Below are 25303 nucleotides of genomic sequence, written 5' to 3' on the forward strand. Positions count from 1 at the left end.
CCTGTAGCCGTTTGGAAGTTATCTTCAACTTTGTACATTTTGTAAATATATTACTTAAACCTTAACTGGTACATACTTATTCACTCCATTGCATGGGCACTATTACTAACACACACAACTCCTACCTCACCCTCTGCGGGGAAAACAATCGAAGATGGAGTCGACGCCCATGCGCAATGGAAGCAAAGGAGGAGGAGTCCCTCGGTCTCGTGACTCGAAAGACTTCTTTGAAGAAAAACAACTTGTAACACTCCGACCCAACACCAGATGGCGGGCTATGCACAACATGTGAATCTGCAGCGACTAATGCCACGAACAGATGTACACTGGGTAAGTGACATTTTCATTATTGGGGCTCTGTGTTTGGAACTGTTCTTGTGCAGTGGACGGACAGTCAAGCTCTGGGTCCCCTTTCAGTGCACGGGGATGCACTAGGTGAACTGACTAGGTGAACTGGACTGAAGTTTGGCAGATGAGGTACTACTTCACGAACATGATGGCTGTCCTGTCCATTGTATTATAAGTGCCACCAAATACAGTGCACAAACATTGTTGCTGAGCACGTTCCTTGTGCATGGGACTGGTGTATTCCTTGCATGTTACTACAGTCTGTTATGCTGTCTTGGTGATCATTCACCTCTGCACAATATGATTACTCTGTGTGCATGTTTCCAACCTGTTGGGTTTGCCTTTACCTGTAGTACATGTTGGTGGTTGGATCTCCAGCCTTTCTGTATCTCTTGTCCTCACACTGGTGTTTGGTAGGGTGCACGTGGCAGATTGGGTCTGCGGGTAATCATTGTGGGGTCTTGTTTTATTGCAGGACTCTCATATAAGGGATTATTCTTGATTTTAAGTGGTTAATTTGTTTTGCCTTGTACCCTACTAGCTTGTATGCCTTCTGCTCTAGTGGTATCTGACCCTTGGGTTCTGGTTTTGCCTGTTTTTTTTTTTCTGCTCTTTGGAGGTGAATGTGACAGTACTCTTACTATATGGACTCCTCAGGACTGTTCCCCCTGGCCCTGTAGGCACTTCTATAAATAAATTTCTTTCACCTGTCTTGCTGCCCTCTGCAGTGGTAGTTTGTACTTTGTTGTGAGGCCCTGATGTCTCAAGAGCTACATCTACCGATCCATACCCTAGGGCTTTGATGAACTACTCTTAGAACGCATTGGTTCCTGTCATTATGTTTACTGTTCTGGTGTAACCTGCCTCTGGTTTGGTCTTCGTTCATTGAGTGCATTTTTGCTTTGGAGTGGGACTTGGAGGACATCTGATCTGTCCTGGTGAATATTTTGTTTCAGTGCTAATCTGGCATGGCTCTTTGGGATGCTGCTCTAGTATTGTTTCATGTGGTGAGGAATCTACACTCTAAAGTACCCATCAGTAGAAAGTCATTACCTTCCGTAACAATCTTTCTGGTGGATATTCTATCTACTTGCAGATTCTCACCATACCCCCCCTCCTTACCACTTTTAGGTGTGGTTGCTGTTTAGGAGCATTGTTTCTGATTACTTTTCTGCACTGCCTAGCTGCTTATTTCATTATTCCAGTGTACACTAATAAGGACCTGGGGAAAAAAGGGATGGGAACTGTTGTCAATACCCTGCTTGATGCATTACATGATTCTGTGAAGCCACAAATGGGTAGGAGCCTCAGTTGGTTCAGCAAGTCTTTGTTATGCAGGGCAAAAGCTGATTTTACAGATACAGTCCAGTGCCTAGGAGGAGTCATAAGATGAGGAATCAACATGTAGCTAAAGTATCCACCAGAAAGAACGTTACAAAAGGTAATTCATTACCTTTGATCTAGGTTAAGCATCCACACAAGTCAGAGAAAGGATCTATCTTGTAGGTCACAGTTGGACTTCAGCAGCTGTACTCTAGGCGCTCCAGAATGATAAGGGGGGAAAAGAATTTAGATGTGGCGACCAGGTACATATCATGTAGTTGTTGTGATATTTATTCTTGAAAAGTGATCTAACATTTGGTTGATCAACCTTTACTGCCATGAGTCTTTCCTGATGATGACTGCGATATTACTTGCTTATTTTAGATAAATGTTAATAGACTGGTTATCCGCCTGTGGCTCTCCATCCTCAAAACTGAGATCATGCTAATGGCTGTAAATTAAATGAGAAGTGTTGTCATGCTTTTGCTGTTTCACCAGAATGGATGTTTTTACAACTTTCTTCCACTGCTGACTTCACTTAACTTTGTTACAAATGAACAGGCAGTGGGAGCAGAAATATCACCTTTGTTCCTGGATGCCTTCCCCCTAGTCTTCCACACACTGATTGGGCTTCTGAGGTTGAAGCTACGCTCAAGCTCCCAGATGCCACATCTATTCTAGATCCTGTCAAGCACTACCCCCACCCATGTCATCTTGGGAGCAAAAAGGAAAGCAGCATTGAGGTTTAAATCCAGAAGGAAATTGTGTTCCATCCTTTGTCAATCTGCTTTTTCTTTTTACTTTTGTGTTTCATTTTTATGGTCTGGGAGTCATAGAAGTTGCCTAAGAGGATGGAAGCCAGTACAATAACATTAAATGTAATGAATTCCTGACAGTGATATAACAGCTACTGAAATGTTTTCTTTAACACGAAGATTTGTTGCTTTGATCAATTACGTGGTATTTTTATTCTACATTCTGTGTATATAACAGATGTTTCTTTTTTAAATAAAAAGCCTGACTTTAGAGATCATGCCTTCCTTACAGAATTGATAAGTGTCATCGTGGAGGGAAATGCAGACAGATAACTTCCAGTACAGAGACACCGAATATATTGTTTAAAGAAAGAATTGCCACTCTTTTATTGTGGTTCCCAAATTTTCCCTTTTTACATTAAGGAGTGTTTGGTGTTTCTAGAATTTTTTTAATGAAATATCTTTCGTGCAGGAAATAAGTTCAATAGTGCACACTGTCCAATGCACAAGTTATCCTCACATAGGTTTTCAGAGGATATTGCATGTTAGTCTTTCAGTCTGCTTCTGTCTTTTAAATCACTGTATGTCTTAACAGTAAAAGAAATTCACTGTTTGTAATTTTTAAATGTAATCTGTTTTCTTTTATATAGAAAATTACAGTTGCAGAATGCATAGAGACTCAGAGTAAAGCTATGACTCTGCTCACAATTGAACAGCTTTCTTACTTGCTAAAGTTTGCACTACAGAAAATGAAACAGCCTGGGGTAAGTTTTTAAATGTTGTTTGAATGCAGGACATTTTTGCATGCTTTTTTGTGGCTCCCTATTTAGAGTGCTTTGGAAATAACGTGTACATAACTTATGCAGCCTATACATCTATTTCTTATGGTCATACCCAGATTTCTTATTTCTGTCCTTCAATTTTATTTGGCGGTTCCATTTTGAACGTTCATTTTACTGCTATTTTCCCAGTGGTAGCGCTCTATGTTGATGCCTTCTCCCTCACTCCATTCTCTAATGAACAATTGTGGCACTCATCCAAGATTGTTGTAAACATTTCTGAGGGTTGCAGCTTCAAAGTGCATGTGGTGATCCATTCCCATTTACAGCTATCCTTATCGGGCAATTTGTCCACTTTTGTACCCCAATACTACTGCTATCCATACCTTGCTTTGAAAGCAACTGCTTTGTCCGAGCAACACCATATACTTATTATTGCTTGCACTCAAGAGTATAAACTAATGTTGTTTAAATTTGGCCAGTGGGTTATTGTGACCGAAAATGTCCAACTTATTGGTAAATAATGGCCAAATAATTAATGTAACTTAATGCTCTAAACAAACACTTTTAAATTAATGAAATACAAACCAGTTGAACACTCCTTTTTTCACAGTTGACTGTACTCCTACTTTGGTGATAATAATTACATTATTTGCCATACCCTGGACTTTCTTGTCACAATGCCTGGCTTTCTGTCAAACCTTACATTTAGTGCTCCAGTCCCATAACAGCTACATTGATGTGATTGAGTATAGGTTATAGATGTCCCGTAAGGGGTAAGGTGTATTTGTAGTGTATGGTTGTGTGGCTCAAAAGAAGTTTAGCTTTTCAGACGTTTTTAGATGTTATATTATAACCATTGGTCCTTTTAACTGTAGTTGTTTGTTTGTCGAAGGAGGAATCCATAGGCCTCAGCTTTTGGCTCTGCAAAACAAATCCATGCATTGGAACATTGTGAAGCAACATTTTGTAGGGTGACCAGAATTTTAAAGCCAAAAATAGGGACAGTTCACAAAAATAGAAGAAGGGCTACAATTTCACTTCAACCGAGCCCACAGAATGAATGCACTCATCAGCATATAAGTACAGACGGGGCACTAGGACATAAATAAAATGCAATTTTTAAAGCCAGTATCATGCCTGTTAATTAAATTTCTTTCTTATAACAGCTACTAACTACCCCTGCTTTAAAAAGGCGCCTTCCACCATTTTGAGTCGACCCTCTCTAAAACCGGGACATGAGCTAAATTTCCTGAAATTTGCCAGGACAGCTCGTGAAAAACCAGGAGTGTCCCGGAAAATCTGGGGCACCTGGTCACCCTACATTTTGCCATGTGTATTAGGATAGAAGTGCAGGACACGATCTCCAGACACTCCACTATGCCAGCCAGTGCATCCCTGGAATACTTTGCATATGGTCACCAGCTGTGTGGAGCCAATTCAAGGTTAGGCCTATGGCCACGTCATGCACATAGTCCTCATCATGGGCATAGTCCATGCCCTCAGCCAGATTCTTTGTTTCAACAATCCAGTTTGGCCATGCATAGTACAAGGTGTGGCATTTGGCTGTGCTGTGCACCCGATATTTCTACCCAGGTTCTCAAATAAACAGTGCTTATCCAGTTAGCATCTGCTGATGTGTCTGAGATTTATGCCATCCATAGTGGCCTCTGGGTATTTGTGAGACCTATTGTAACCTGTTGGTGCAATTGTTTCTGTTATCCTCTATGGGCCAGGATCTGCCCTTTCTTTATGACCTCTCTGGACTGGGAAATTCTGTCAGCCAGCCACTTTGCACATTTTATTTTTATTGTGTTATGTGGGATCTGTGTGTAACGTAAACCCCTTACACTTCAACCTGGAAGCTGCACTTTTTTTTGTCGGTCCTGGTCAGATCGAAGATCAAACCTTTATCCACAGATTAAATGGGTAACATAAGGGTAGGTTGGAAAAATGTATTTGTTCCAGTCAAGTTCTTAATTTTCTTCCTAAATCTATGTCTATTTCCTTTTCTGCTCACAGGATAATTTATGACTTTAATGGTCCAACTCTACCAAAGATTAAACTTTGAAAGCCTAGCCAGCACCTTGTGCAGCACATATATATATTAGATTTATGCTAAACTAGAAAAGGGCCTATTTTGAGTGAAGTACTACTTCTATGCCAGGTATGGTGTCATTTCGTGTAGCTGTTTTTTGTTAAAGGCGAGAAAAATATATGTTCGATGGCATCTGTCGCTGTAGATACGCATGTTCTGCAATAGCTCGCCATCTGGTGTTGGGCCGGAGTGTTACAAGTTGTTTTTCTTCGAAGAAGTCTTTCGAGTCACGGGACCGAGTGACTCCTCCTTTTGTCTCCATTGCGCATGGGCGTCGACTCCATCTTCGATTGTTTTTTTTCCGCCATCGGGTTCGGACGTGTTCCTGTCGCTCCGAGTTTCGGAACGGAAAAAATAGTTAATTTCGGAAGATTTTCGTCGGTATTGTTGCGTTCGGGATCGGCGTACTTAGATTCCACACCGCATCGAAGATCGAAGAGCTCCGGTGCCCTTCGGGGTAGTTTTTCGATCCTCCGTCGGGGCCTGGTTGGCCCGACCGCGTGCTGAAGAACGCCGATGGAACGGACCCCGTTCCGTTTCTGCCCCAAATGCCACAATAAATACCCCTACACAGACCAACACTTGGTCTGCAACCTGTGCCTGTCACCTGAGCACAGCGAAGACACCTGCGAGGCCTGTCGTGCGTTCCGGTCCCGAAAAACACTCCGAGACCGTCGAGCCAGAAGACTTCAAATGGCGTCTGCACCGACAGCCCAACGGGAGTTCGAGGAACAAGAAGAGGAAGGTACCTTCTCGATCCAAGACTCAGACTCCGAAGGATTCGACGATACACAAACCGTGAGTAAGACGTCGAAAACCACACAAAGAAACATTTACAAGGCCCAGGGGACGCCACTGCCACCAGGCCATGGCTCGACCCATAAATTCGGTGACCGACCGTCGGCACCGAAAAAGGCCCAAACAGTGCCGAGATCGTCCGACTCCGGTCGAGACACCGGCACGCAGCCTTCTCGGGACCGAGAAAGTGCTGGAGACAAGCCTCGACACCGAGATGCCGGTGTGGACACGGCTCGACGCCGAGACAGCGGCACCGAAACAGATCGACGCCGAGAGGTTTCGGCCCCGAAAAGGAAAAAAGTCACCTCGGAGCCGAAAAAACACGCAGACAAAGTTTCGATGCCGAAACAAACTGCAAGCGACCCAGCTTCAGGCTCTTATACAGAAGAGCACTCGCTAACCTCCCAAATGCAAAAGCATAGGTTTGAGGAAGAGCTACAAGCAACTGATGTGGACCATACGCAAAAGCGTATCTTCATTCAGCAGGGGACAGGAAAAATAAGCACCCTTCCCCCCATTAGGAGAAAGAGAAGTTTGGAGTTCCAGACGGAACAAGCACCACAACCAAAAGTGGTGAAAAGAGTTACACCACCACCCTCTCCTCCGCCCGTGATTAACGTTTCACCAGCACAAACGCCATCACACTCCCCAGCTCACACCACCATGAGCCAGGGTGACCAAGATCAGGACGCATGGGACCTATACGACGCCCCAGTGTCAGATAACAGCCCGGAGGCATACCCTACAAAACCATCTCCACCAGAAGACAGCACCGCGTACTCTCAGGTGGTGGCTAGAGCAGCACAATTTCACAACGTAAGCCTCCACTCAGAACAGGTCGAGGATGATTTCTTGTTCAACACACTCTCCTCCACCCACAGCTCCTACCAAAGCCTGCCTATGCTCCCTGGTATGCTCCGGCACGCAAAAGACATATTTAAGGACCCGGTCAAAAGTAGGGCAATCACACCAAGGGTGGAAAAAAAGTATAAGCCGCCTCCTACGGACCCGGTTTTCATCACAACACAGCTGCCACCAGACTCTGTTGTTGTAGGAGCAGCTAGGAAAAGGGCCAACTCTCACACATCTGGAGATGCACCACCCCCAGATAAAGAAAGCCGCAAGTTCGATGCAGCTGGTAAGAGAGTCGCAGCACAAGCTGCAAACCAGTGGCGCATCGCGAACTCCCAGGCACTACTTGCGCGCTATGACAGAGCCCACTGGGACGAGATGCAACATCTCATTGAACATCTGCCCAAAGACTTCCAAAATAGGGCAAAACAAGTGGTTGAGGAGGGACAGACCATCTCCAACAACCAGATACGTTCCTCCATGGACGCTGCAGATACAGCTGCACGGACAATTAATACATCTGTAACTATCAGAAGGCATGCATGGCTCCGAACGTCTGGATTTAAACCAGAGATTCAACAAGCAGTTCTCAATATGCCTTTTAATGAAAAAGAACTGTTCGGTCCAGAAGTGGACACAGCGATTGAGAAACTCAAAAAAGATACGGACACTGCCAAAGCCATGGGCGCACTCTACTCCCCGCAGAGCAGAGGGAATTACAGCACATTCCGTAAAACGCCCTTTCGAGGGGGGTTTCGGGGTCAAAGCACACAAGCCAGCACCTCACAAGCAACACCGTCCACTTACCAGGGACAGTATAGAGGAGGTTTTCGGGGACAATATAGAGGAGGGCAATTCCCTAGAAATAGAGGGAGATTTCAAAGCCCCAAAACCCCTACTACTAAACAATGACTCACATGTCACTCACCCCCTCCACACAACACCAGTGGGGGGAAGAATAGGTCATTATTACAAAGCATGGGAGGAAATCACTACAGACACTTGGGTTCTAGCAATTATCCAACATGGTTATTGCATAGAATTTCTACAATTCCCTCCAAACATACCACCAAAAGCACAAAATTTAACAACACACCATTCCAATCTCCTGGAGATAGAAGTGCAGGCACTATTGCAAAAGAATGCAATCGAATTAGTGCCAAACACACAAATAAACACAGGAGTTTACTCACTGTACTTTCTGATACCAAAGAAGGACAAAACGCTGAGACCAATCCTAGACCTCAGAGTAGTGAACACTTTCATCAAATCAGACCACTTCCACATGGTCACACTACAAGAAGTATTGCCATTGCTAAAACTGCACGACTACATGGCAACTTTAGACCTCAAGGATGCTTATTTCCATATACCAATACACCCATCGCACAGGAAATACCTAAGGTTTGTATTCAAAGGAATACATTACCAATTCAAGGTTCTGCCTTTCGGATTAACAACCGCACCAAGAGTCTTTACCAAATGTCTAGCAGTAGTCGCAGCACACATAAGAAGGCAGCAAATACATGTGTTCCCATATCTAGACGACTGGCTAATCAAGGCCCATTCGTTAATAGAGTGCTCAAATCACACAAATCATATCATACAAACCCTCTTCAAACTAGGGTTCACCGTCAATTTCACAAAATCCAAAATTCTGCCACGCAAGGTACAACAATACCTAGGAGCCATAATAGACACATCAAAAGGAGTAGCCACTCCAAGTCCACAAAGAATTCAAAATTTCAACACCATCATACAACGCATGTATCCAACACAAAAGATACAGGCAAAGATGGTATTACAACTCCTAGGCATGATGTCATCATGCATAGCCATTGTCCCAAACGCAAGACTGCACATGAGGCCCTTACAACAATGCCTAGCATCACAGTGGTCTCAAGCACAGGGTCACCTTCTAGATCTGGTGTTAATAGACCGCCAAACTTACCTCTCGCTTCTGTGGTGGAACAACATAAATTTAAACAAGGGGCGGCCTTTCCAAGACCCAGTGCCACAATACGTAATAACAACAGATGCTTCCATGACAGGGTGGGGAGCACACCTCAATCAACACAGCATACAAGGACAATGGAACGTACATCAAACAAAACTGCATATCAATCACCTAGAACTTCTAGCAGTTTTTCAAGCACTAAAAGCTTTCCAACCAATAATAGTTCACAAATACATTCTCGTCAAAACAGACAACATGACAACAATGTATTATCTAAACAAGCAGGGAGGGACGCACTCCACGCAGTTAAGCCTGCTAGCACAAAAAATTTGGCATTGGGCAATTCACAACCAAATTCGCCTAATTGCACAGTTTATACCAGGGATACAAAATCAACTCGCAGACAATCTCTCTCGAGATCACCAACAGGTCCACGAATGGGAAATTCACCCCCAAATACTGAACACTTATTTCAAACTCTGGGGAACACCTCAGATAGACTTGTTTGCGACAAGGGAGAACGCAAAATGCCAAAACTTCGCATCCAGATACCCACACAAACAATCCCAAGGCAATGCCCTATGGATGAACTGGTCAGGGATATTTGCTTACGCTTTTCCTCCTCTCCCTCTCCTTCCTTACCTGGTAAACAAACTCAGTCAAAGCAAACTCAAACTCATATTGATAGCACCAACTTGGGCAAGGCAACCCTGGTACACAACGCTGCTAGACCTATCAGTGGTACCCTGCATCAAATTGCCCAACAGGCCAGATCTGTTGACACAGCACAACCAAAAGATCAGACACCCAGATCCAGCATCGCTGAATCTAGCAATCTGGCTCCTGAAATCCTAGAATTCGGGCACTTACAACTTACCCAAGAATGTATGGAAGTCATAAAACAAGCAAGAAGGCCATCCACCAGGCACTGCTATGCAAGTAAATGGAAGAGGTTTGTTTGCTACTGCCATATTAATCAAATACAACCATTACACACAACTCCAGAACATGTAGTGGGTTACTTGCTTCACTTACAAAAATCTAACCTAGCTTTCTCTTCCATTAAGATTCACCTTGCAGCAATATCTGCATACCTGCAGACTACCTATTCAACTTCCCTATATAAAATACCAGTCATTAAAGCATTCATGGAGGGCCTTAGGAGAATTATACCACCAAGAACACTACCTGTTCCTTCATGGAACCTAAATGTTGTCCTAACTAGACTTATGGGTCCACCTTTTGAACCCATGCACTCCTGCGACATACAGTTCCTAACCTGGAAGGTGGCATTTCTCATCGCCATTACTTCCCTGAGAAGAGTAAGCGAGATTCAGGCGTTTACTATACAGGAACCTTTTATACAACTACACAAAAATAAAGTCGTCCTAAGGACCAATCCTAAATTTTTGCCAAAGGTTATTTCACCGTTCCATCTAAATCAAACAGTGGAACTTCCAGTGTTCTTTCCACAGCCAGATACCGTAGCTGAAAGGGCACTGTAAGGAAATGCCTCCTTGGCATGGTTGCCCCCTGACTTTTTGCCTTTGCTGATGCTATGTTTACAATTGAAAGTGTGCTGAGGCCTGCTAACCAGGCCCCAGCACCAGTGTTCTTTCCCTAACCTGTACTTTTGTATCCACAATTGGCAGACCCTGGCATCCAGATAAGTCCCTTGTAACTGGTACTTCTAGTACCAAGGGCCCTGATACCTAGGAAGGTCTCTAAGGGCTGCAGCATGTCTTATGCCACCCTGGAGACCTCTCACTCAGCACAGACACACTGCTTGCCAGCTTGTGTGTGCTAGTGAGGACAAAACGAGTAAGTCGACATGGCACTCCCCTCAGGGTGCCATGCCAGCCTCTCACTGCCTATGCAGTATAGGTAAGACACCCCTCTAGCAGGCCTTACAGCCCTAAGGCAGGGTGCACTATACCATAGGTGAGGGTACCAGTGCATGAGCATGGTACCCCTACAGTGTCTAAACAAAACCTTAGACATTGTAAGTGCAGGGTAGCCATAAGAGTATATGGTCTGGGAGTTTGTCAAACACGAACTCCACAGCACCATAATGGCTACACTGAAAACTGGGAAGCTTGGTATCAAACTTCTCAGCACAATAAATGCACACTGATGCCAGTGTACATTTTATTGTCAAATACACCCCAGAGGGCACCTTAGAGGTGCCCCCTGAAACTTAACCGACTATCTGTGTAGGCTGACTAGTTTTAGCAGCCTGCCACAAACCGAGACATGTTGCTGGCCCCATGGGGAGAGTGCCTTTGTCACTCTGAGGCCAGTAACAAAGCCTGCACTGGGTGGAGATGCTAACACCTCCCCCAGGCAGGAATTGTCACACCTGGCGGTGAGCCTCAAAGGCTCACCTCCTTTGTGCCAACCCAGCAGGACACTCCAGCTAGTGGAGTTGCCCGCCCCCTCCGGCCAGGCCCCACTTTTGGCGGCAAGGCCGGGGAAAATAATGAGAAAAACAAGGAGGAGTCACTGGCCAGTCAGGACAGCCCCTAAGGTGTCCTGAGCTGAAGTGACTCTAACTTTTAGAAATCCTCCATCTTGCAGATGGAGGATTCCCCCAATAGGGTTAGGATTGTGACCCCCTCCCCTTGGGAGGAGGCACAAAGAGGGTGTACCCACCCTCAGGGCTAGTAGCCATTGGCTACTAACCCCCCAGAACTAAACACGCCCTTAAATTTAGTATTTAAGGGCTACCCTGAACCCTAGAAAATTAGATTCCTGCAACTACAAGAAGAAGGACTGCCCAGCTGAAAACCCCTGCAGCGGAAGACCAGAAGACGACAACTGCCTTGGCTCCAGAAACTCACCGGCCTGTCTCCTGCCTTCCAAAGATCCTGCTCCAGCGACTCCTTCCAAAGGGACCAGCGACCTCGACATCCTCTGAGGACTGCCCCTGCTTCGAAAAGACAAGAAACTCCCGAGGACAGCGGACCTGCTCCAAGAAAGGCTGCGACTCTGTTTCCAGCAGCTTTAAAGAACCCTGCAAGCTCCCCGCAAGAAGCGTGAGACTTGCAACACTGCACCCGGCGACCCCGACTCGGCTGGTGGAGATCCGACACCTCAGGCGGGACCCCAGGACTACTCTGATACTGTGAGTACCAAAACCTGTCCCCCCTGAGCCCCCACAGCGCCGCCTGCAGAGGGAATCCCGAGGCTTCCCCTGACCGCGACTCTTTGAACCTAAAGTCCCGACGCCTGGGAGAGACCCTGCACCCGCAGCCCCCAGGACCTGAAGGACCGGACTTTCACTGGAGAAGTGACCCCCAGGAGTCCCTCTCCCTTGCCCAAGTGGAGGTTTCCCCGAGGAATCCCCCCTTTGCCTGCCTGCAGCGCTGAAGAGATCCCGAGATCTCTCATAGACTAACATTGCGAACCCGACGCTTGTTTCTACACTGCACCCGGCCGCCCCCGCGCCGCTGAGGGTGAAATTTCTGTGTGGACTTGTGTCCCCCCCGGTGCCCTACAAAACCCCCCTGGTCTGCCCTCCGAAGACGCGGGTACTTACCTGCAAGCAGACCGGAACCGGGGCACCCCCTTCTCTCCATTCTAGCCTATGTGTTTTGGGCACCACTTTGAACTCTGCACCTGACCGGCCCTGAGCTGCTGGTGTGGTGACTTTGGGGTTGCTCTGAACCCCCAACGGTGGGCTACCTTGGACCAAGAACTAAGCCCTGTAAGTGTCTTACTTACCTGGTTAACCTAACAAATACTTACCTCCCCTAGGAACTGTGAAAATTGCACTAAGTGTCCACTTTTCAAACAGCCATTTGTGAATAACTTGAAAAGTATACATGCAATTTTGATGATTTGAAGTTCCTAAAGTACTTACCTGCAATACCTTTCGAATGAGATATTACATGTAGAATTTGAACCTGTGGTTCTTAAAATAAACTAAGAAAAGATATTTTTCTATACAAAAACCTATTGGCTGGATTTGTCTCTGAGTGTGTGTACCTCATTTATTGTCTAAGTGTATGTACAACAAATGCTTAACACTACTCCTTGGATAAGCCTACTGCTCGACCACACTACCACAAAATAGAGCATTAGTATTATCTCTTTTTGCCACTATCTTACCTCTAAGGGGAACCCTTGGACTCTGTGCATGCTATTCCTTACTTTGAAATAGCACATACAGAGCCAACTTCCTACAGGCACTACATACATTATATGTCAAAAGAGCATTAATGTATTACATTGACAGAACAAAGAACATCAGAAAGACTAAACAACTCTTTATTGCATTTCAAAAACCTCATGCAGGAAACCCAATTTCAAAACAAGGTATAGCCAGATGGATAGTTAAATGCATCCAAATCTGCTACCTTAAAGCTAAACGACAGCTGCCCATTACACCAAGGGCACACTCAACCAGAAAGAAAGGTGCTACCATGGCCTTTCTAGGAAACATCCCAATGCAAGAAATATGTAAGGCAGCCACATGGTCTACGCCTCACACATTCACCAAGCACTACTGTGTAGACGTGTTATCCGCACAACAAGCCACAGTAGGTCAAGCTGTATTAAGGACATTATTTCAGACTACTTCCACTCCTACAGGCTGATCCACCGCTTTTGGGAAAATAACTGCTTACTAGTCTATGCAGAACATGCGTATCTACAGCGACAGATGCCATCGAACTGAAAATGTCACTTACCCAGTGTACATCTGTTCGTGGCATCAGTCGCAGTAGATTCGCATGTGCCCACCCGCCTCCCCGGGAGCCTGTAGCAGTTTGGAAGTTACCTTCAATTATTTATATGTGTATCATCTCAACCTTAAATAGGTGCATACTTAGTCACTCCATTGCATGGGCACTATTACTACAATTCAACTCCTACCTCACCCTCTGCGGGGAAAAACAATCGAAGATGGAGTCGACGCCCATGCGCAATGGAGACAAAAGGAGGAGTCACTCGGTCCCGTGACTCGAAAGACTTCTTCGAAGAAAAACAACTTGTAACACTCCGGCCCAACACCAGATGGCGAGCTATTGCAGAACATGCGAATCTACTGCGACTGATGCCACGAACAGATGTACACTGGGTAAGTGACATTTTCATTCTGCCAGACTTAAAAGGTAAGTGCTACATCTACATGACACCGTATAACTCTCCTACCACATCTGGCTGATCTGCATGTAATTTATTCAAACAAAGAGGTTCTCTTTCCTGTGGTAGTCTTAAGTTGTAGGTTGTATTTATTTATACATATGTTCTCTGTTGTTCTGTTTGCATGTCAACAGGTTGTTCTTGTAGTTGCTGAAGTGTTTGATTGCTTTCGTTTTTTTCAAAATTCTCAACATGGAGTTACTCATATTGGTATATATAAACCGAGTAGCACTGAAATGTACTTGTCTGATCTGTAGCTGTTTGATCTTGGATTGTGGCCATGACAAGTGAAGCTCTCAATTTTTTCTGTTAATCTTTTGAGCATGAGATACTTTCCAAAACAAGATTCAGATGAATAATTTAAGCATCCTTGCTGACACATGCTCTGCCTTCCAGATTACCAATTTTTATTCCATTAGAGCTAACCCTGAAATTTGCCAATGAGAAGTTAATAAATTGTAATTTAATGCAGTAATAATTTCACCTTTTCTTTAAAGCCTTTTGGATGTGCTAAAATGCGGGGATAGAAAGAACTAGAGAAAAACAGGATTATTGATAATAGATCTGGAGGGTATTCCTTGAACCGTTTCAGCAGATAAAGTACTTGTGTTGCATGAACACATTTAACACTAAAGGACTGTTTCCTTGTCTACAATTCTTTCCAAAGAAAATTGTGTTCTAGAAAGGCAGTAGTTAGCAACGAGGAATTGGGATGTATTCAGTTAACTTTTCATTTTGTTTTTCTTTACAGACAGAACCATTTCAGAAGCCAGTTTCATTGGACCAACATCCCGATTATGCAGAATATATATTTCATGCAATGGACCTTAGTACTTTAGAAAAGGTTAGTCTTGGGCAAAATTAGAATTACTGTCATGAAACATTCCCTTATATGTGTGTGTGTGTGTCAGAGGTTATACTAAAACATCATTTTGGCTGTACCATAAACCTGCAATATAAATGTATATTTTCCTAGTCTGACGGAAATTCTTAATTTTATTAAAGACACAGAGGCGAGTATTGTGTTTCTTTTCTTACTTTAATCAATAGCAGCAGTCAAGAAACGTACTACAAACCCCAGGAGGCAAACAACGAAGAGCCAATGGGATTAAAAACATAGTCCTAACAAATGAACCAATGAGGATGTACACATAGCATTATGACATCACTTGACTGCGAACAGCCCTCTTTTCTTGCGAAACAAATCAAGCAGAATTAAATAGAGGAAAAATGGAACAAAGAATAAAAATAGCCAAAATAAAAGCAAATAAATCAGAGCAAAAGTCCAAAAATCAGTTGAGTTGAGGAAGATCCAGGAAAGCCAGGAACAGTAGACCATGAAACTGTAGAGGCAGACGATGCACCATGAAGTCTGGCATTGGAGGCAAAGGATGAAGGATTAGGAGGAAGTTTGATTGGCAGATGATGGTGCTAGAAAGGGAGGGAGAAAATATTAAACAAGAGGTGGGAAAATTAAGACTTTCCGTCATAGACTAGGAAAATCTACATTTTATGTCAAGACCGGAGGATCCTATTATGCAAGTTTAAAGCATATTAATTACATTCAATGAGACATTATCAACTGGTTTACAATAAAAAACTTTGAATATATTATCATTTGACCAGTCTGCAGATTTATGAATATCCTCTAGACAGGAACCAGCCCAGAAAGCTTTGGAAGCCATAGCTCCTCTAGAGGAATGAGCCCCAAACATTGAATTGTCAATACTAACAAAGGACATAATCCATTTGACCCAACGAGCCAAGGTGGCGGCGGAAACAGGGTGGTAGGGTTTCCTGAAAGAAATAAGGAGCTGGGATACAGAGGGTGTTCTCAAATGTGTAGTCTTTTGTTCATATATTTTTAAACATTGTCCAACACATAACTTGGGGTGCTGTGGAAAATAAGGATAAAAACGGAATTTAAGTTAGTCTTGGTTCGACGTACTACTGTAAATAACACTCCAGATGAAGTGAATTGGCGGTTGGAAATGTCCAAAGCTTTGACATCTGAAAGACGTTTAATAGAAATAAGACATAACAACATTGTTAGCTTAGCGGACAACATTTTCAGAGAAAGCATTGAATTATCAGGCAATGACAAAAGGAATTTTAAAACAACATTGACATCCCACAATTGTCTGTATTTGGTATAGGAGGATTAGAAAACTTTACTCCCTTCAAAAGTCGGCAGACAAGAGGATGTTCTCCCACTGATTTTCCATTCTCATAGGCATGGTTGCACAATATAGCTGATCTGTAAAGGTTAAGGGTGCAAAAGACTTTGCCTTTGTTGGCTTCTGCAGCAAGGAAAGTGACTACAAAAATCACATCTGCTGAAAAGGAATTGATGTGTTTTCCCAAACACCAGCTGTGCTATAACGACCAGGCTGATTTATAAGCTTTCTTGGTGCCTGGGGCCCAGGATTGTGAGATGTATTGTGAAGCTTCCGACGAAATGAGAGGGAGAGACTGGGAAGTCCTGAGATTTTCCATGCCGATAAGGTCAGGAGATTGTCCATAATGAGGGAGTGGGGCGGTGAAGTGGGTCCAACAACAGATTCAGGAAAGGGAAGTCCACAAAAAGTTCCAAAAGGGTAGGAAACCAGATTTGGGATTGCCAAAAAGGGGCTATAAGAACCAAGGCGGCTTGCTGACGTCTGAGTTGTGCTAGTACCCTGCTGATCATGATAAAAGGAGGGAAAGCATAATTGAGGGAGAGAGACCAATCTTGTAAAAAGGCATCTGATGCCAAGGCCAACGGATTTGGGTGCCAACTGTAAAATTGAGGAAGCTGAGTGTTTAGGCGGGATGCAAACAGATGTATTATAAAAGGGCCCCATTTGTTCAGAATTTTTGGGAAAATTGAAGAATGAAGCTTCCAATCTCTGGAGTCTCGAAGATGGCACGAATGCCAGTCTGCTACTGAGTTGAGAGAACCTGGAAGATACTCTGCATGAACCGAAAGATGGTTTGAAAGGCAAAATTCCCAGAAGCTCTTGGCTAGTTCTGTTAAGGGTTTGGATTTTGTGCCCGAGGTGATTTATATAACGGACCGCTGAAATATTGTCCATCCTTAGAAGGATAGCGCAATGAACCTTGTTCTTTGCTAGGCTTCTGATTGCAAAGGAGCCAGCAAGCATCTCTAAACAATTGATATGCAATTTGGACTCCTCTGAAGACCAAGTACCTCCAGTTGAGACTGGACCACATCGGGGCCCCCAGCTTAAGCAGCTTGCATCTGATTCTAACACAAGATCTGGGGCTGATGCAAAGGTACTTCTTCCGTTCCAAGCGTCTAAATGGTCTATCCACCATTGAAGCTCTGTACGTGAGTCGAGGTCTAGTGGGATAGTGTCTGAATAAGACAGGCCTTTCCTCAAATGTTGGATCTTCAGTCTTTGAAGAGCCTGATAATGCAGGGCACCTGTGAATATTGCCTGAATAGAGGAATAAAGGAGGCCCACTATTCGAGCAAGAGATCTGAGGGAGATGAGTGAGCTGCGTAAGATCTGAAGGATCTCTGATTTTATGGATTTTATTTTTGCAGCCAGGAGAAGGAGGGTGGCCGAAAGAGAATTTATTTGGAAGCCTAAAAATTCTATGAGTTGAGGCGGGATGAGAATGGATTTTTCTCTGTTGATGATAAAACCTAAGTCGGCTAAAAGAGAACAGGTCAGAGTTAAGTGAGCTAGAAGAGACTGGGGAGACTGGCTCAATATGAGAATGCCGTCTAGATAAATTGAGTCTTACCCCTTGAGCCCTCAGAAAAGCTACTACAGGTTTCATGAGCTTGGTGAAGCACCAACGAGCTGACGATAGACCGAAGGGTAGAGAGGTAAAATGAAATAGTTGGTCTAGCCACTGGAATTGGAGAAATTGTCTGAAGTCTGGATGAATTGGAACCACTAGATATGCATCTTGGAGGTCTAGACAGACCATCCAATCTTTTTGAAGGAGCGTATCTCTGAGGTGAGGGATGGTCTCCATTTTGAAATGACAATAGACCACAAACTTGTTAAAATGTTTGAGATTGATTACTGGCCTCATCTTCTTCTTCTTCTTTTGAGCTAAGAAAATGGGGCTGTTAAATCCTGAAGGATGTGGTTGGGTAAGAGAGATGGCTTGTTTTTGCATAGGAGAATGTACTTCTAGAGAAATGAGATCGGTCATTTATGTGGAAAAACGAGGCGAGGGAGGTAACTCTTTTTGAATAGGACTTGAATAAAGGCCTATCATGTAACCTTGAACCGTATTGAGAATCCAAGAATCTGAAGTGATTGACAACCATTTTGGAAGAAAATAACAAAGACGACCTCCTATCGGAAAGGATCCGACAGGTGGGCTTACCTGCTTGGTTAGAGAATCTGGAATTCCTGTAGGCTCTGGAACGGATGCCTCTGCCCCTCTGGGGATAGAATTTTGGCCTATATTCCTGGTAGGATGGATTGTAGAATCCACGGGAACATTGGTTAGAGTATCCGGGGCCGGCAAAGCGGTTCCTACCTCTGCTGGCCCTGGCAAAAACACGGTGGGTGAACATTTTCTTTAGGGATTGCTGAGCCTTGTCTAGCGAGGTGAAAGTGGCCACATATTTGCTGAGTTCTTTAATGAACGACTCCCCAAAAAGTAACCTTTCAGTTTTGATGTGAGGATGTACAGTTGCTAAGTTAACTAATTTCGGGTCCAGCTTTAGTAGAAGGCCTTTCCTCTTCTCATGGATAAGGGTGGAATTGGCATTCCCGAGGAGGCAGAAAGAGCGTTGAACCCAAAAAGAGTTCCTCAGGGTCGATAAACGTTCCATCCATTCTGGCTGCCTCAGCCAAGTGAAAAATACGAGTAAGGGGACCGATTACATCTAAAAGTTTGTCCTGGCAGGAAGACCATGCCTTGTTGACTCCTTTCCGAGGATCTTTACCAAGTTTTGTGAAAAATGTGAGTAATGGTTGATCAATTGAGGGCGTAATAGTGGTTTATGAGGAACGGAAGGATGGGGGCATTTGGATTTCAACTTGGCCCTGGTCTGCTTATCCAAAGGGGATAACAATTTGGCAGCAACATATTCACCCACATGGTCTGCGGGAGTCCATTCGGTAGAGTTGGGATGAAGGATGTGACAAAGGTCAAACATAGGTAAACCTTCAGTGTCAAAAAGGGGGGTGGGCTTGGAAGAGTGAAAAGAGGAAATCTTTGGGTTTTTTTGAAGGAGGGGAAGGTAGTGAACTGTCGTCATCCCTGTCAGATAAAAAGGTATCTGAATCGACGTCAGGCATGTCATCATCCATATCGGAGATGGAAGAAATTACAATAGGAGGAATAATATTTTTTTATTTTGATTTTCGTTTTAAAGACGTTTTGACAGTATCCAAATTTTTATTCTCCTTGGAAAGGAGCCTTGTGAGGAACCGCGTCCTCTGCCATGTGTGAGGAAACCTTTTGGGGTGAGAGGCGCTTACTGCATTCCCCCGCAGTTTGAGCAATAGATTTGGAAATTAAATTAGAAAAAAGTTTCCAAATGTTTTTATAATTTCTGAATGGAACAAGAAACAGCTTCTTGCACAGAGCTTTTAATAAAGGAGTTAAGCTCCTGTCTAATTTGATTAAAATCACGAGGGACGTCCTGTCTCAAAGGTGAGCCATCTGTTTCCATGTTGAGAATAAAATGAATGAAGCTGAATTGAAGCTTCCTGGCAAACCAGCACAAACAGGGTTAAATGGGAGAGGGAGTACTTGAAAAAACAAAGCTCCGCCTGTGGGCGGTATTGAAAAGGGTTTATGCGACGTGCTGACGCTGCCTTAATCGGAGGTAGGCAGACAGGAAAGCAGTCATGAACCGGGGAGAAGAAGAACAATACGTTTTGGGGAAAAAAGGAATGAAGTTTTCAAAATGCAGGTGGAGAAGATTATCCACGCAGCTCTTGATGCCACAGGCGCGGTAAAAATGGCGACCGCTGTCTGAGGCGACGAGACAAACGTCGAAAACAGGGAGCGCGAGGAGATGAACTGCAGCAACTTGCCGACTGGAAATGAAGCGTAACACACTGCGGAACGGCCTGACACCCAGTAAAATAAAATATATATACAAATAACAATATTGAAATAACGAGGTAATAAATTATGAGTAAAAATGTGAAAATGTACTAAACTTGACTGCGAGCAGCAAGAAAAGAGGGCTGGTCGCAGTCAAGTGATGTCATAATGCTATGTGTGCATCCTCATTGGTTCATTTGTTAGTACTACGTTTTTAATCCCATTGGCTCTTTGTTGTTTGCCTTCTGGGATTTGTAGTACATTTCTTGACTGCTGCTATTGATTAAAGTAAGAAAAGAAACGCATAATAGGAGCCTCCGGTCTTGACATAAAATTGGATCTTCATGATAATAAGCCAGCAATGTTAAACTTTTGAGCACAGCTTTGTTTGGCAAATAAATATAGGGTTTGATGTATAGCATCCAATCAGTATTTCGTTGGTTTAGGAAGATTTGTGGCATGCATAAAGTTTTGCATCCTGAGGATAGAGTTCCAGAAACTAGGTCTAGTCCTGTTTTGAAAATGATTTTACTTTAAAAAGTTACTCTATTAATAATATGCTGTTAAATTTCTTATTATGAGTTTCTGAATTGTTTGTTGCCTCTTTTTTTGTGATAGGGATTTTTCCCCTCAACATTGTTTTTTTTTTTTTTTTTTTTTTTTTTTTTTCAAATCTTTTGGACAAAAGTCCTTCACAGTTGTGTTTATAGATTTCAATGTGTGAGCTTAATGCCCATATTTTCAATACATTTATGTCTAGGTGCCAAGATTGCTTTGTCAGCAGAGGAGTGTGTTCACACACTTTCAATCACAGTCATACTACACATGCCCAATTTAAATATTTCATTTTAAGTCTTGATTTTTTTTTTTTCAGTTTCTACATCACACAGTTTGTTATCATATGGCACTTGATTGTTCCCTTAAACCCATATATTTGCTTTCATCTCTCACTTGCTATCTTCAGCCCTGGTGTCAGGACCTGAACGAAGAGGAGCTTCGGAAATAATTTCCTGATGACTCTGAGTGTAAAATGCCAGTCAGCTGAATTATACTGATACCATGTTTTTGTATGGTGTAATCTTATTGTTAGAAAGTCAGCCCATCTTCATGTCAATGTAAGACCATTTTTCAAAAACCTTCCGTAGTTCCTGTCCTCGTTATTGAGGGACTAAACTGGAATAATTTTTGTGACTGGCAGTTGTCAATAGCTAACAAAAGAAGAGCTCAAACATATATAATTTAACAGCTTCTTGCTGTAATTAACTTTGTATTAATGTAATGTTATATTGTATTGTTTGACTTATTAATTTTTTCTTTGACTCTCAAAACCTTTGTATATATTTCAGTCATTCATAGATTTTAAGGCTTGAAATTCCTTGTTTAGCACTAACTGACTATAACCTTTAAACATTTCAGAAGCTTGTCATGGAAACAAGGAGTGTCAAAACTAGATTGTCTGTGCCAGTCACAACCTGGAGGGGAGAAACTCGTAATTCCCTTGTTTCTTCTTTAGAGAACAGTGGTAACACAAGGTGTCTGGGAACGAAGATGGGAACAGTACTAAAGGGTCCATGCTTATGCCATAGTTTTAAGTTGAAGTACAGGTGCAGAAAATATGAAGTTGAAAATTATGTTGTATTTGATGAGTATGAGATATAAGACACAGCTGCAAAGGTCTCCTCACAGAGATATAAAAAAAATTTTTTATTCATGAACTGATGTACTCCTGACCTCCTTAAAGAAGGCTTTTAAAAATAATTCTTTCCAAAGGAAAATTTAATATAAACTGTTCCATGAAATCCAGGAGTGTGCCGCCATAATGCCATAAGTAAAACGGACGAACTGGCAGCCTACATGATGGTCTGAGGCATCTTCTACTGCTTTCTGGTGAGAGCATAGATGCTTCTACTCTTTCTTATGCTTTGCTGATTGTAGGGAACTAGTCTGTTCTTTTCAGGTGTCCCCCCACTTTCTTGCCCCCTTTTGTATTGCTGGTTTTCATCTCTGACAGTGAATTGAAGCCTACAAACCAGGCTCGAGTGCCAGGGGTTCTTTCACCTAAAAGCGAAACACTCAGTTGTGTACCATTGGCACAGACTTAAGGACCTCTGTAAGTCCCTAGTAGATGGTGCCGCAGCTACTGAGGTCATGGTTACTTGAGAGGGGTCCCTAAGGGCTGTCGCATGCATTATGCCACACCCGAAGGGACCTCTGTAAAAATTACATGAAGACTGCCACTGCAGACTGCGTATCGTGGTGCAAACCATGAGTGAGAACACAACAGGGCATACTCACTGTGTGGCATGCCAAAGTCACTGCTTCGAATATTATGTGTCACCTCAACAGCAGGCCTTAAAGCCCTAAGGCAGGATACACTTTATTTTACATGAGGACATGTCTTCATGAGAAGATATGACATTGTAATGTCTGATTCAGTTGCAAGTGAACAGGAAAGCCATCTTGGAGTATGTACTGGGTGCTGGTGATAACGAGTTACCCAGCTGCATAATGGCTTCACTGAAACCTATGGTGTTTGGTATCAAATACCTTGCCTGAATAAATCCATACTGGTGTCAGTACTAGATTTATTATGACAGGCACCCAAAGGACACCTTTAAAGTCTCCCCTTGAAAACTACCAATCCTCTAGTGTGCTGACTGACTGGAGTGGACTGGCCTGTCACCACAAACAAGTTTCTGACCCCTGGAGGTGAGAGCCCGCACTCCCAGAGGCCAGAAGCAATGCCTGCCCTGGAGGAAGGTTATCATCATCTCCTCCAGCAAGATGGCTAGTAAATCAACATATCTGAGCTGAAGGCTTCAAAGACTCTGCCGCTATTTGATATGCGACCCTGGCTTCCCCCAGACCTGGGAAATGCCACCCTCAGCCCTGAGGCCTGTTTGGCACCAGGACAGGGGGAAAATGAGCTATGCAGGTAGGCAGGTTGCACTACCAATCTAGTCGCACTCCTAAAGTGGGAAACCTGATGTGCTACACAAAGGAAGGGTTCCACCATTTTGTTTTTGGTGGAATTAGGAATTCTGGTACAAGGTTGTGCTGTGCCCACTGTAGGGAACTGGATGTTCGATGACAGGTGTGGCTGTAGATACTTCTGCCATCCTGTGTTGTGTTCGGAGTGTTGCAAGTTGTTTTTCTTCGAAGAAGCATTTTCGAGTCAAGGGATCGAGTGAATCCTTCTCTGTACTGCGCATGGGCATCACCTCCTTTGTTAGATTGTTTTTTCTCCGTTGTTGTGTTCGGACATGTGTGTCTTCACTCCGTCTTTCGACTTGCCACTGTTCAAAACGTTCCCCCTTCCCCCACCCCACCAGCACCGCAACCTCCCCACCCACCGCAAGGCAACCTTGCCCGATTTGGGCCTACCCCACCGTGCATCATTGAAGAATATGCTGAGCTGATAAAATGGACGCTGTTTCGATTCTGTCCTCTGTGCCATTCAGAATTACCCCACACCAACCAACTTCTGGTGTGTAACTTGTGTCTCTTTCCTCAGTCACCAGGAAGCTACCTAAGACGCCTGCAGATCCTTCCAGTTGAAGAAGACCCTTAGGGATTGAAGAGCTACTCAGATGGAGACGGTTCACAAGACTCCTGACGACACCACCAACATCTTTGGGGAGGAGCACACCCAGGGAGGAGCTGGAACAAGAGGAGGACTTCTCCATCCAGGACACTCTCCGATGTCCAGTCGGATATCGAAAGCCACTAGGTGACATAAGTGCAGCCCATGAGACCCATCGCCCCTCCTGCCCACCCTAAGACTGCTAAGAAGCCCCCTCACAGAGGTCGCCGGGCCACCACCGCCAGCAGGCATGGCCTGTTTTGAAAAACTGCTTCAGCCACCTACCCCTATGGATCAGCTTCGAAAATAGCCAAGACCATAACACAGTCTTCTGCATTGATCTCCAGCTCCTCGGTCCCAGCCATCTCGATCCAGACTTCGGCACTGAGTGCTTCGGATCTGAGCAGACAAGCCTGAACTGCTGCTTCGGTGCTGACAAAAGGACACAGACTGAAACAGTTGGTGCTGAAAAGAAGGGAGCCAACACCTTGAGAGCACAAAAACTCCAGCCAGTCTTCAGCTACACCATTACCCATTGAGCCTGTTTTGAAGACTATGGACACTCAACAGCATGCCTCCATATCCAGGAGGGTACAGGGTGCATGATTGCTCCGCACCCCCAAATCACGTTCAAGAGAAAACTGTCCTTCCAAGAGGCTTTGGACACTTCTCCACCACCAAAGAATGCCAGTAAGGACAAGACTACTGCAACTTTTCCCAAGCCTTTAACTCTTTCTCCTCCTCTTCCACCTTCAGCACCACCTCCACCTCCTGCTTCTACTGCACACACCTCCCCTCCTCATTCACCTTCTTCTCCTACTGCAGGAGGTCTGAACCTCAGGGTTCCAATTTATTTATCGGGAACGTTTGGGTGGGACACAGCAGGATCCAGATTCATGGGACACCTATGTCCCGATCCCATAATAAGTACAGATTTTGATTTGTACCCTGCAAGACCAAACCCCCCCCCCCCCCCTCCCCCTTTCCAGAGGATAACGCATCCTACCAGCAGGTAGTAGCTCGGGCAGCAGCCTTCCATAATGTTGTGCTGCACAGGGACTTCGTTGAGCAGGACATCCTTGTCAATTCCTTAGCTTCCACACATAGGGATATCCAGTTCCTCCCTATGCTCCCTGGCATGCTTCATCATGCAGACAACATTTTTAATGAACCGGCCCGCTCTAGGGTTATCGCCCCTAAAGTAGACAAAAAGTATAAACCTGCTTTCTTTGATCCACTGTATAACAGATTACAGATCCCACAATACTCCATAGTGGCCACATCTGCAAGACAACGGGCCAATTCTCAGGCCACAGGGGACTCTCCTTCCCCGTACAAGGAGAGCAGAATGCTGGATGCTGCCGGCAAAAGGGTGGCTGCACAGGCAGCCAGTCATTGGTGCATCGCTAATTCACATGCCTTGCTACCGAGATACAATCGGGCTTACTGGAATGAAATGGAGGAGCTCCTCCAATATCTCCCAGATGAGCACCGCAAAAAGAGGACAACTGATTGTTGAACAAGGGCAAACAATCTCAAATAATTCAATCCTTTGGGCCCTGGATGCTGCAGACACAGCTGTACAAACACCAGTATACTAGTAAGAAGACATGTCTGGCTTAGATGCTCTGGCTT

At 44.2% G+C, this 25303-nt stretch overlaps 1 protein-coding gene across 3 annotated transcripts in view; it reads left to right on the top strand.

Moving 5' to 3' along the window:
• Positions 1-25303, top strand: part of ZMYND8 (zinc finger MYND-type containing 8) — a 602889-nt gene that overhangs the window by 159124 nt on the left and 418462 nt on the right. For all 3 annotated transcript variants that reach the window (XM_069243462.1, XM_069243464.1, XM_069243463.1), the window contains exons 5-6: positions 3077-3190; positions 14807-14899. In XM_069243462.1, coding sequence (XP_069099563.1) covers positions 3077-3190; positions 14807-14899 — 207 coding nt within the window. The remainder of the gene's footprint in view (positions 1-3076; positions 3191-14806; positions 14900-25303) is intronic.

Source organism: Pleurodeles waltl, chromosome 7 (assembly GCF_031143425.1).
Source record: "Pleurodeles waltl isolate 20211129_DDA chromosome 7, aPleWal1.hap1.20221129, whole genome shotgun sequence".
NCBI lineage: Eukaryota > Metazoa > Chordata > Amphibia > Caudata > Salamandridae > Pleurodeles > Pleurodeles waltl.